Raw genomic sequence first — 12,814 nt, forward strand, 5'->3', positions numbered from 1 at the left:
CCACTTCGATGTCATGTCTCCTCACCGCCATTATCTTCACCAGCTGCATCCACCTACAGAGCTAGTAGCGCGTTAATCGATACTGACTAGGTATTCAATTAAAATATAATTTTCCAATGAGGACAAAACAAGACAACTTTCTTGAATTGCTGGGACGACCACATAAAGCTGTCCTGGAAAAGATTCACTTTATGCTCCGCGGCCAAAGCTGTTAGAGTTATATTTTGGCAATTCTAAATCAGATTGAATACTACCCCGTTTTGGCAACCCACTTGCTTTTGCAATTGAAGATAGGGAGGAGGAAGAGGATAGGACGTGTGTAGGATAGGATTGGGGATGGATGCAGATTGGTGGCGAAGGCATTAAACTGAAAGAGCTATTGAGAAATCATGTTGCAGACCTTCTGGCGAGGACTCTGGAGTTCATATCTGCTTTAAATAGCAAGTGGCCATGGTATGAGAGAGAGAGTAAAGGATGGCCTTTTTTGTTGTTTGGACTTAACAGGTATCTCCGGCCTTGGCAAACAGCTTTGTTGACCGCTTTCTCCTCCCCTCTTTCTGTTAACGACTCTGTTGCCCCATGCACCCTGCCTTTCCCACTGCAAACGAGAAAATTCTGATATCACTCTTTTTAAATGACCTTTTGGACACAGCACTGTTCACTGTTCAACTGCACACTTCACAGCCAGCACACTAGCTCAATTCTCCATCTCCATCTCCCAGCAGCAGTATAAATACCTTCTCCCTTCTTACTATCTGGCCTCCCGCATTTCGCTCTCTCCTCACTACCATTCCTGTGCTCGTTGTCTTTTCGTGCTAGTCTGCATATAGCAAACAAAGCCGGCAATTGTTTGTTCTCTCCTGTCCTTTCCTATCCTTTTCTTTTCTTTCCTTTCACATCAACCATTGAAAAGAACTAGTTCCTTTCTCCTCCTATTTGAGTAAGAACCGGCGCACTCGCCACTTTGCTAAGCACGCGTTTTTTTTTTCTCCCCAAGCTTTTTTGTTCACGAATCCAATTTTCTTGCTTTCCTGTAGCTCACCCCGATTTCGTGTCCCCCCACAATCCATCCCTTTCCTTCTCAGGTCTCTCGGCCTCGGCTTTGTCTGCCTGCTGCTGCTATCTCGCTCGCTCGCTACGCTTTGTCCCCTAGCGGATTCTCCATCCAGCCTTATTGGTTGATCGTTTGTCGCCCTTTGCTCCTTGCCTCTGCCCGTTCCCGACCAGTCTCTTGTCCTTGTCGGCAACCAGCCAGGTTACACCAGACACGAACAAACATATTGAGGAAGAGCTAAGGAGCGAGAAAGAGAAAGAGAGAGAAAGAGAGAGAAAGAGAGAGAAAGAGAAAGAGAGAGAGAAAGAAAGTTCAAGAGTGAGAAGTGTGCTGTCGTTGAGAAGAGATAAAGCTCTTTTTAAGAGAAGGGGAGCCGGCATAGACATTGATGCCAAGTCGCTGAATGATGCAAAGCTTAAGCCCGACCGAGTCTGTACTGATGGCTCCGTCGATTGTTTCTGACAGCATGGTCAACAAGAGCCTTCGAAACCAACTGAAGAGGCTGGAGATCAACCCCCGGTCTTCTTCGTCTAATATGGGTGTTGATGGCAATGGCGGCGGCCATGATGGTAGTGGTGGAGGTGGTGGAGCTGTTCCGTCGAGTGGCAAGATGTTGAGGAGACGCGCCCGAATGGACAGGCCTTGGAAGAGGGTGACATCTACGACGCCACTATCATCATTCTCAAAACAAGGTCAGGGACAACACCAGGATGATGGTATTGGTGGCGTTGCTGAGTCGAATCTCGGGATCGGATCAATCGACGGTGGTAAGGGTTCAAGAGCAGTGACAGGAGGTGCAGAGAGGGATGAGATGGCCGATGGAAATGGGCGGAAAAGAGGACGGGGAAGGAAACAGGCGAGACAGACCAAGCACAGTGACCAGAATGACGGGGACAGTAGCGTAACAGGAAGTGGGATCGGCAATGGGCGGAGGGCTAACAGGAGACGATCTGGATCAAGGAAGAGAGACGCCGCACATGCATCGGATCGGAACCAGAACCAGACTCCGTACCGGAAACAGAGCCAGATGTATTACCGACACGCGCAGAACAACACTCAACAGCAGCCAAGATCACCGAATACGATAATGAAGAGTTCACTCTTGCAGGGGATCCAGTCGCAATCGCTTCAGTTCAGCCAACTGACCCAATTGAAACTGCTCCAATACGAGTTTTTGATGGATGAGTTCCTTGAGGTGATGCGCCTCCTCCCTTCGCTCCAGGTCCTTGATCTTGATATTGTCGCGCTAGTATCGATCAGATCCTCGACGCATACGTACTGCCATGACCAGTATCGGCAACAACAACAGGTACGGCAGCAACAGCACACGAATATGATGGACACGGACACTTCTTTTGAAAACCAGGACGGAGAATGGCGCTCGAACGTACAAGGCAAAAATAACGAAGCCATGCTTGTGGATCAAGACGAGGAACGGACGCAATGGGATAGTAGCGGTGGATCACAGCAGCACAGTCGATGCCAAAATTACGGCGATGGGTTTCAGGGCAAGGAAAAGGACGGTGGACCGCGTTGGCGCTCGACATGCCAAGAGTGCGTCCAGCGACTTCGATCACAGCATCAGTTCCATTCGGTCAACTCGTTGACATTCAGAGGCACGATTATCGTCCCGGAGGTGGTGGCGTTCTTCCCGAATCTGGGGACACTGGCATTGGAAGAGGGACTTAGTCGATTGGCCCCGTATCCCAGCTTTGACAGCAATGGATTCAGTAGTAGGGCCGACACGGACGGCTGTATGAATAACAACGATAGTAATAGGGGTGGTGCTTACGGAAGCGGAAACTGCAGCAGTAGCTTCTGTATGGAGAGCGACAGCGACAGCATGGATGTAACGGTTAGTCGACTGTCGAGCATGGTCGACGACTTGGCACAGACACTCTTGAATGGTTGCCCCAGCTTGCATCGACTTGTCTTGAACGAGCCATTGTTAGTAGATGATTATCTAGGCCAGGAGCTGCACCGACATGGTGGACCGCAGCGGCTAACGCTGGTATTGAAGGCGATCCCGCGGTTGGAGCAGTTTGTCGTACATTCGAAGGTGGTGGCCAGATGCCCCGGCTTGGTGGAGACCTTGCTTGAGTACCATTACCCGCATCTCACGTCCTTCCAAGTTCTCGATGATGCAGAGCAGCAACACCAGCACCAGCTATACCAGCAGCAGCAACAGTACAGCAAGCCTCCTTTTGCTCAGGTAATAGCAGTGTGGATACTTTTCTATGAACTCTGTTATTGAGAGTATCCATGGGCTTTGCTTCGGCGGATATTGTTCAGAAAACGCACACACACACACACACACACACACACAGACCTTGAAAATACACCACCTCCTCATCTCTCTCAACAATAACAGAAGCAACAGCAACAACAACGATAACAATCGGTTACTTTGCCTAACGAGTATTCATCTTGCACACCCTCTTCAGCGTGATCAACTGCAGTCTCAGCCTCTGCCCCATCGGTCGCAGCAATTGTACCAGCAACGGTACCATGAACAGCAGCAGTACCAAGAGCAGCACGACCCGAACCAGAGCCAGCGCCAGCAAGCCCCATTCCTGCAGCAGACCCTTGAGACCCAACGACAAGAGCAACAGCAACTCGACACGTTACTCCAGCTTCGCAAGGCCTGTTTCCGGATCCTGGAATGCTGTCCACAGCTCCAGACCTTTGAGTCCAAGGTGCCACTTTCACTCCAGGACCTGATCGCGTCGATCCCTCGATGGGCTTGTGGGCATTTGCTGACTGTGCTAAGACTTGAGATCCAGGAGCTTACCGTCGACGAGAGATTGGATCTCGAGGAAGAAGAGGTGATGCAGATGTTTATCAAGAGTCTGTTCAAAGGCACCAACAACTGCGGCGATGGAAATATTAGCGGCGCGGACAACCGTTCGGACGCTTCTTTGGCTAGGGGGTCGCAGTCTCAATCGATCAACGCATTATCTTCGCTTTCAAAACCGTCTAGTGCGTCCTCGCCGTTCTACCCATCCAGCGATTCTTCATACAACCTACCTAGCGACCGTTCGTCCGGCTGGGCATCAGGATCAGGAGCTGGGTCAGGAGCTGGATCAGGATCTGATTGGTCGAGGCCCGCATCTGCGGCGTCCGGCAGTGGTGCCTCTGGATCCTCCATATCGGGGTCTGATGCATCGTCCGGCGCAGCCTCTCAACAGGACTCGATCTCGTCGTCGTCAAGAGCCGTATATAGCAGTGACTCATCATCCACGTCGTCAGACCATTCCTGCACTCCTGCGAACAACAGCAACGATAACTGCAATAGCAACAGTAACGACTGCAGCAATAATAATGACTCTATGTCGCCAACCCCATCCTCTGTACAACTCACATCAATATTACCGTCAAATCTACCCACCGTGACCGCCAACAATACCTCCTCAGGCAGTGATCAGAGCAGTGCTTCCAGTTGGTACCAGCGCCACTACCTACGTTCAGTTCCGCTACCTCATTCTCAAGGTCAAACTCTAGGCCAGGGATACGAGCATAGACAGGGGCAAGGAGGACGCCATCGCTTACCTCTACCACCACCACCACCGCCGCCGCCGCCACCGGCAAACTCAGCGATGCCCATGTCTGCATCTTCGTCCTTGGCATCCCCGGGGGGATGCGCCGACTACTGCCAATTCAAGTCGGTCGGCCGGCTCATCGCGCTGCAGTTCTTGGTTGAGCATCATTTGATTTATCTCCCTAAGCTCGATCGTTTCTTCCTTGGAAACCGTATGTATAAAATTCCGACACAGTGTAGTAGCACTGTCTCTTAAGGAGGAATCTACGGTACCAAAGGCAGGGAAAGTGTCTAACAATAAAAGGCGGCTAGTAAACAAGCGCGGACAAAATCGGAGATACATGCTCTCGTACCCATTATAGGCCTATTTCTCTATAAAAAATGTTTAAGCCCACAGTGCTATATTTAATGCAGTGACAAGGGTTGTTATCTGTCCTTCTAGACAACAACTTCAGCTGAAGCTAACGATCCAACGGAAGATAAGTGCGCATTAATAAGAAGATTTGTTTTCTCCTCAGCGAAAACCCGATATGCATGTATAGACAATATGAGTTTGCTGCTGCGTGTCCATAGGTCGTTAGGTTGTCCACAATAATTTGGCAGGAGCTTGGGTACAAAAAAAAAAGGAAAATAATGTTGGAAGCCGTAGTGGGATTGATCCTAATTCAAGCGACTAGTGCTCGTGTCCTGACGATGACAGAAGGCATGAGTCCAAGGTACAGCTGCCTGCTTTTGGTCCGTCCGCATATGTAGAGTTGCTTGAGTGTGTGCGGGGAGAGTCATTCGCAAATAAGGATTTGAGATGGGCATTGAAGTTGTATAGCACGTTGGCATATTGGCATTTCTGGTGAGTGGTGGATCTGTTTTTCTGGATGGGTGAGGATGATATTCTGTGGACCGTCTGTAAACATCCAGGCTGGACATGTCCTCTTTTATTTGGTTTTTTGTGGCGCGCATGTGTGTATTGGTTACCACAGTGCGCTGTAGTCAATCAATAGCTAGGGCATCATGGACGGTGCAAGCTTGACGGTGCAAGCCTTACAATGTGCGCATTGAGGTGTTCAGCAGCCAGGAACAATCGATAGACATCTCTAGCATAAAAAAACAAAAAAAAACAGTGCCTTTGTTCGAAAATTGGGACTCCATGCAGTATCATACGCGCCTTGTGTAAACAAAACCTAACAACGAGGCTGTGTGTGAGCCATAGAGCTGCAGAGCTGCACTGACGGACAACTCTATTTCTCCACAAAGCAACTTAAACCTACGCACAGCACTTGATGGGACACGGTTCAAATGAAGCATGCATTTGCAATGAGCAACCATTCAGCTCGTCTCTTCTTCTACCTCTCCTTCTCTGCTTCTCCCTGTATTTTTAAATTTAGTTATTTACGTATGTGAGTATGTAAGTATGCCTTTTTTTTTTTTTTTTTTGAGAAAAATAAAAAAAAGAGTGTAGTGCCGAAGCACTGACCCCAGAAGGGGTGCCAAAAATTCTGGCCAACTGAAAGATGCATACTTTGAGAGGCGTAATGCACCAGGGCCTGGACCTCCCAACTTACTAGGTGCCTCCCGCAGGAAGTATGCCATTGCGTCTAAAGGCCCTGCTCCCGAAAGAGCACCCTCAAAAGAGGGCAACCTCCGACGGAAAGACTTAATCGCGAGTAAACCAATACCCGGTCAAGCATGATCCATTCGGAGAACCCCAATAGCGAGCTACGAGCCTTACCTTCATAGGGTTTAGGACCCGCTCGCGCCACCAAAGGGGGTCGAGCCTCCAGAACACAACAGCAACTTGACGCCCTCACTGCGTCGGGCCCCTACTCCTTACACGCCCACAGTTAAGAGGCGTACTCAAGATATAGAGTAGGAACCGGCAGAACTCCACTACGCAGAGCCTTAGAGAGCATCTAGCAGGCCAGTTGGTCCAATAGAACGATAGAGAAAAGAAAAAACCTCGAGGAGAAGAGTCGGTTTTATACTCCAAGGGTGACTGTCGTCCCTATGAACCCACTGAGACAAGCAAGGAACTGATTCTGTGGCGACCTGTTCACCTTGCTGATAAGATGAATTGAAGCCTGTTACGCTCGATGGGACAGCATTTGATTCCCAGTCACAGTACGCGCCGCATGTCGAGTAAGATATCCTGCAAGCAATCCATACTGCAATCCTCCTTGAGGCTCCTAGCCTGGGAGGAGCTCTCCTTCAGCTCCTCCTAGGTCAAGGAACGTACTTTCTCAGGCACAGCACAACCTTAATCAAACAGAGACGCACTCAGCCTATAGTACGCCATCTAATGTATAGGCTCACCGACGATAGTTGGATTGTACAGTCCACATTCGGATTAAGGTACACCTTGGCTCTTGACCCGAAATATAGTCGACGTATGATTTGGGTCGTATCTAGGTGTTGAGGAGAATCAGAATCTGGCAGGACCTCCATTCGCAACTGCTTCGTCCATATCCTCACTATGCCTAGAGGAATTCAGGATCATCTACGAACAGCTGCCAAGGACGACAAGGACGACAAGGACGACAAGGACTATGAGGCGGAGCAGCTCAAGCAAGAACTAACTGGTCGTGCAGAAGCCATCAAATGGCTGAAGGATTTTGGTATACTCACGTACCTTAAGTATTGCGAGGGCAAAGGCCCTACACAGTAGCTCATGGGTGCCATCAAGAGTGTCTCGATCAGTGAGAAGCTTAAGAGCTTCATCCTACCGGCCGGGAGTGTAACCCTGATCGGCGAGGGCAATGAAGGCAAAGATGACGATCCTTCCGACACGAATTATTCTTTACGGAGCAGCAACGATGCCGAGCCACTCAAGAACAGTGCTTCCAAGCGTATCATGGAGCGTCGGTCTGGCCAACATAAGATGGAACTGCTGCTAGACGTGAGCTCTTCTCAAGAATCGGGCGTACTTGAGGGAGAACCGCATGAGCAGGCGGTGCAGGATCTGCAGGACGCTCTGAACATATGCCGCGCTGTGTTTTCTCAAAAAAAGAGGCGCTTGCTATCCTCTGACGTCCAGCCTGCACAGTCGCTTACTTGCAGTATTGCCACAATCGTGAGAAACGGGCTAGATATACTGAGTGATGTGATTGCACTTGAAGTAGGGTTGGAGGGGCAAGTTACTATTGCTACCATTGATACCATGGAAGCGCCGGACAATGAGCCAGAGGAGAGACAATGAAATTTTTTCTTAATCCCGTCTCATAGTCCTTGTCGTCCTTGTCGTCCTTGTCGTCCTTGGCAGCTGTTCGTAGATGATCCTGAATTCCTCTAGGCATAGTGAGGATATGGACGAAGCAGTTGCGAATGGAGGTCCTGCCAGATTCTGATTCTCCTCAACACCTAGATACGACCCAAATCATACGTCGACTATATTTCGGGTCAAGAGCCAAGGTGTACCTTAATCCGAATGTGGACTGTACAATCCAACTATCGTCGGTGAGCCTATACATTAGATGGCGTACTATAGGCTGAGTGCGTCTCTGTTTGATTAAGGTTGTGCTGTGCCTGAGAAAGTACGTTCCTTGACCTAGGAGGAGCTGAAGGAGAGCTCCTCCCAGGCTAGGAGCCTCAAGGAGGATTGCAGTATGGATTGCTTGCAGGATATCTTACTCGACATGCGGCGCGTACTGTGACTGGGAATCAAATGCTGTCCCATCGAGCGTAACAGGCTTCAATTCATCTTATCAGCAAGGTGAACAGGTCGCCACAGAATCAGTTCCTTGCTTGTCTCAGTGGGTTCATAGGGACGACAGTCACCCTTGGAGTATAAAACCGACTCTTCTCCTCGAGGTTTTTTCTTTTCTCTATCGTTCTATTGGACCAACTGGCCTGCTAGATGCTCTCTAAGGCTCTGCGTAGTGGAGTTCTGCCGGTTCCTACTCTATATCTTGAGTACGCCTCTTAACTGTGGGCGTGTAAGGAGTAGGGGCCCGACGCAGTGAGGGCGTCAAGTTGCTGTTGTGTTCTGGAGGCTCGACCCCCTTTGGTGGCGCGAGCGGGTCCTAAACCCTATGAAGGTAAGGCTCGTAGCTCGCTATTGGGGTTCTCCGAATGGATCATGCTTGACCGGGTATTGGTTTACTCGCGATTAAGTCTTTCCGTCGGAGGTTGCCCTCTTTTGAGGGTGCTCTTTCGGGAGCAGGGCCTTTAGACGCAATGGCATACTTCCTGCGGGAGGCACCTAGTAAGTTGGGAGGTCCAGGCCCTGGTGCATTACGCCTCTCAAAGTATGCATCTTTCAGTTGGCCAGAATTTTTGGCACCCCTTCTGGGGTCAGTGCTTCGGCACTACACTCTTTTTTTTATTTTTCTCAAAAAAAAAAAAAAAAAAGGCATACTTACATACTCACATACGTAAATAACTAAATTTAAAAATACAGGGAGAAGCAGAGAAGGAGAGGTAGAAGAAGAGACGAGCTGAATGGTTGCTCATTGCAAATGCATGCTTCATTTGAACCGTGTCCCATCAAGTGCTGTGCGTAGGTTTAAGTTGCTTTGTGGAGAAATAGAGTTGTCCGTCAGTGCAGCTCTGCAGCTCTATGGCTCACACACAGCCTCGTTGTTAGGTTTTGTTTACACAAGGCGCGTATGATACTGCATGGAGTCCCAATTTTCGAACAAAGGCACTGTTTTTTTTTGTTTTTTTATGCTAGAGATGTCTATCGATTGTTCCTGGCTGCTGAACACCTCAATGCGCACATTGTAAGGCTTGCACCGTCAAGCTTGCACCGTCCATGATGCCCTAGCTATTGATTGACTACAGCGCACTGTGGTAACCAATACACACATGCGCGCCACAAAAAACCAAATAAAAGAGGACATGTCCAGCCTGGATGTTTACAGACGGTCCACAGAATATCATCCTCACCCATCCAGAAAAACAGATCCACCACTCACCAGAAATGCCAATATGCCAACGTGCTATACAACTTCAATGCCCATCTCAAATCCTTATTTGCGAATGACTCTCCCCGCACACACTCAAGCAACTCTACATATGCGGACGGACCAAAAGCAGGCAGCTGTACCTTGGACTCATGCCTTCTGTCATCGTCAGGACACGAGCACTAGTCGCTTGAATTAGGATCAATCCCACTACGGCTTCCAACATTATTTTCATTTTTTTTCATTTTTTTATACAGTACGCACTATGGGGCGGTCAAAATTACCCAGATAGTGAGAAAACTTCACTTTACTGCTTTACGGCTTTAAGCCCCACTCCAGAGTGAAGAAAGCAACCAAAGAAATACAATTGAGAAGAGAGAATAAATGAGGGAGTCCAACCATGAAATGATCCTCCAAAGAAGGAAATGAGGGAAAGCCTGGCTCCATCGAGAGGTGGTTGAGGTCGAGGTTGAGGCTGGGTTTGAGAGAGAAAATGAACGAAAGACCGTATCGAGGTATGCACGCGTCCATAGCGACGCACTTTCATCGGATCCGAGTCATTGACGAGATACTCTTTCCCTTAATCGTGGTCCCACTTCCTCCGACCCCTCCAATTCCACTTCCACCAGCCCCGCCCCTCCGATCATCGTCTTCGTCATCTCCCAGCGTCCCACCAAAAGAACCTGCCCTCGTCAACGTCGCATTCCGTTTTGCCTTCACATCTTTCTTAGTCTGCCTCTCAAACAGCTTCCAGAATTTCAAATTCTCATCGCTCGCAACCGTCGCCACCGTCTGTCCGTCCGGTGAAATCGCCGTGTGCAGGATTCTCGAGTCATGCGCAGGGATATCAATCACCTTGTTCATTGACGGGTACCCGTACACGGACAGATTGTTGTCGGGATACCCATGCGACGACATGAATTCCCTGTACTCGGTCGACCATACGATTGAAGTCACCTGCGAGCCCGTGTTGACCGTGCTCACTCGTGCACCAGTCGAGGTGTTCCAAAAATGGATCTGTTTATCGTACGTGCCTCCTCCAGACGCCAGTAAGTTATTCTGCCACGGACACCAAGCCAGTGCCTATCATGATAAAGCAAAACAAAGAAAGATACATAAGTATGTGTCAGCGTCGCGTCCTTCATAAAATTGTGATGATCAAAAGTCTCGACCCATTGAGTTCGCTCTTTACCTTGACGGCAGCGGTATGGTTCGACTTGGTGTACCTCGGCGCTGTCGTCCGGGCATCCCAAATATTTACCAAGTTATCATTCCCTCCACTCGCCAGCTGCTGTCCATCAGCCCTCCAAACAAGTCCACAGACCTCGTTCGTATGGTTGATCAGCTCCGCGACTTTGTGGTTCTGAATCCTCACATCATGGTTCCAAATCGATCCGTCCCTACACCCAGAGCTTAAAATATGTTTGTCCCAAGCCAGGACTCCAACTCTCGCCACATGGCCCGTCATCGACCGCACCTTCGTTTTTGTCTCAATATCCCAGATCTGTGTATCTCCATCAAACGTTCCCACCGCCAGATACAGTCCATCATACGCCCATGATACCGATGCGATCGCATCTGTCCCTCCCGTCAGCGTCAACAACGACTCCGCATGTCCGGACTCCGCATCCCAGATAAAGACTGACTTATCTAAACCGATCGCCACAATATTCGAACACGACCAATCCAACAAATTCAGATAATAATCGTCCCTCAACCCAGGCGCATCCAGCACCTTCTCGGGGCTTGACAAGATCGTCCGCTTCTTCAACAGCAGATTCGAATTCGACCGCGTAAAACTCGGGTGGCGACTGTAGATCTTCCGCACTGCCGAGGACGCATCCCGCCCGTTGCTGCCGTCCATTGAGGGCGGTTCGGCCGAAAATGCAAGCATACGGCTGTCGAGGTTGATCCCGCAGGCTTCGGCGATCTGTTGACTGTATGCAACGCTGGCCTCATCTGTGAGTTCTGATCCGCCCGAGAACGAAGGGTGACGGACGAGCTCCAACTTCGCCTGTGCGCTGCTCATATTCGTTGCCGTTCTGTTAGGTATAAAGCGGTCGCCCTAGAAGAAAATTGTGGAGATAAAGAATTAAAAGTCAATAACTATGCTTGCCACCATAAAAAAAAAATTGCAATCGAAAGTAGTTGCCAAGCGGTCTCAGAAAAAAAGACAACAGACGAAGGTGTAGCTCCGTACCTGATTGTACACTTTTCGCCCTCGCTTCGGTGAAGTCCCACTCCCGAGCCAATCATTCGTCACAACCTCCAACTTCGTCGTTAACCCACCCGAGCTAATCGTCCTTGTCAGACTCGATGCCGCTTGTGCCGCCAACGACTTTGGTGGTTCCTGAGTCTGCTTCGACGACATCGGTAGTCCACTCATACTCGCCACGCGTCCATACCCCCGTGCGCGCTGTGGTGAATGCGATGGTGTTGATGATGAGATAGAGGTGGATGGAGTCTTTGGTGTCTTGATCCCCAGCTGCAAAGGTGATGAGAACAACGACGGCGTAGTCGTAGCAAAAGTCGCACCGCTCGGTGTAGTCGGGACCATGCCTGTTGTACTGATTGATCGTTTACCGAGAACGGATTTCGGAGTTGTAGATATAGCGGACAATGAGGACAGGAACAAGGCTTTGTTGGCGTTCAATTGCTTCGAGTCGCTTATCCCGCTGTTTGTTGAAGAAGAGGAGGAATAAGGTGTAGCGGGGGTGGTACTCGGCGTAGTAAGGTTATTGCTGATATTATCCTTGTTGCTGTCTCTGAGAACGGACGGGGACCCAAACAAAGACGAGATGGATCCTGCTGTTGTTAACGATGTTATTGCTCCTGAAGTTAAACCAGCGCCTGCGGTAGCGGAGGCAGAGAAACGAGATGAACCACCATTGAGGAAGCCACTGCTGCCGCCGACACCTCTTCGCCCAGGTGTGGATAGTCCTGCAGACAGGGCCATGAGATGCTTCGCATAACGGGCTGTTTCCCTGGACTGCTGAGATGGTCTTTCTGCTCCCGTGGCACTTCCTCCTTTTTCTGATACAACGGTTCCTGAAAGTCGCTTGGACGGTGATGTGCCTGTGGCAGAGAGTAAATGCGGCAAGAGCGCCTTCTTGACAGGACTCGATCGTGTGGAGGTAGTGGCGCGAGATGGCGAGCGAGAATGGAATGTTGTAGCAGGAGACTTTGGCAGGACCATCGTCGCTGTCCGGTTCTGTTCTGGAGTTCTTGGTGTCATGCTTTCAGTATTGATGTATGATTGTTGCGTGTCCCAACAGCTGCCTTCAGGAGGTGAATCTTGAGTGTTGCTTAGTACTCCGGCACGCGATG

The 12,814-nt window shown here is 49.8% G+C and overlaps 5 protein-coding genes across 5 annotated transcripts; 3 read left to right on the plus strand and 2 right to left on the minus strand.

Moving 5' to 3' along the window:
- Positions 1-2,390: 2,390 nt before the first annotated feature.
- On the plus strand, positions 2,391-5,173 carry BC939DRAFT_474887 (uncharacterized protein; the record flags this gene model as incomplete). The annotated part of the gene is made up of 3 exons (XM_051558455.1): positions 2,391-3,266; positions 3,382-4,804; positions 5,166-5,173. The coding sequence occupies 3 exons, from the start codon at positions 2,391-2,393 to the stop codon at positions 5,171-5,173; spliced, it is 2,307 nt and encodes a 768-aa protein (XP_051414767.1).
- A 36-nt stretch (positions 5,174-5,209) lies between these two features.
- BC939DRAFT_443757 (uncharacterized protein) lies at positions 5,210-5,848 on the minus strand (the record flags this gene model as incomplete). The annotated part of the gene is made up of 1 exon (XM_051554584.1): positions 5,210-5,848. A coding segment is annotated over exon 1 (292 nt), but the record flags the coding sequence as incomplete, so codon positions are not given.
- A 1,211-nt stretch (positions 5,849-7,059) lies between these two features.
- BC939DRAFT_500825 (uncharacterized protein) lies at positions 7,060-7,859 on the plus strand (the record flags this gene model as incomplete). The annotated part of the gene is made up of 3 exons (XM_051560086.1): positions 7,060-7,220; positions 7,320-7,701; positions 7,809-7,859. The coding sequence occupies 3 exons, from the start codon at positions 7,060-7,062 to the stop codon at positions 7,857-7,859; spliced, it is 594 nt and encodes a 197-aa protein (XP_051414769.1).
- A 1,231-nt stretch (positions 7,860-9,090) lies between these two features.
- BC939DRAFT_443758 (uncharacterized protein) lies at positions 9,091-9,738 on the plus strand. The gene has a single exon (XM_051554585.1). The coding sequence runs from the start codon at positions 9,390-9,392 to the stop codon at positions 9,684-9,686; it is 297 nt and encodes a 98-aa protein (XP_051414770.1). The 5' UTR covers positions 9,091-9,389; the 3' UTR covers positions 9,687-9,738.
- Positions 9,739-10,030: 292 nt separating this feature from the next.
- BC939DRAFT_394411 (quinon protein alcohol dehydrogenase-like superfamily) lies at positions 10,031-11,516 on the minus strand (the record flags this gene model as incomplete). Its single annotated transcript, XM_051552152.1, has 2 exons — positions 10,031-10,570; positions 10,680-11,516. The coding sequence occupies 2 exons, from the start codon at positions 11,514-11,516 to the stop codon at positions 10,031-10,033; spliced, it is 1,377 nt and encodes a 458-aa protein (XP_051414771.1).
- Positions 11,517-12,814: the final 1,298 nt, after the last annotated feature.

Source organism: Gamsiella multidivaricata (assembly GCF_025024155.1).
Source record: "Gamsiella multidivaricata strain RSA 2152 chromosome Unknown BC939scaffold_15, whole genome shotgun sequence".
NCBI classification, from domain to species: domain Eukaryota; kingdom Fungi; phylum Mortierellomycota; class Mortierellomycetes; order Mortierellales; family Mortierellaceae; genus Gamsiella; species Gamsiella multidivaricata.

Excerpts from the sequence above, each read along its gene's own strand:
- BC939DRAFT_443758 (XM_051554585.1), top strand. The coding sequence starts at position 9,390 with ATGCGCGCCACAAAAAACCAAATAAAAGAGGACATGTCCAGCCTGGAT.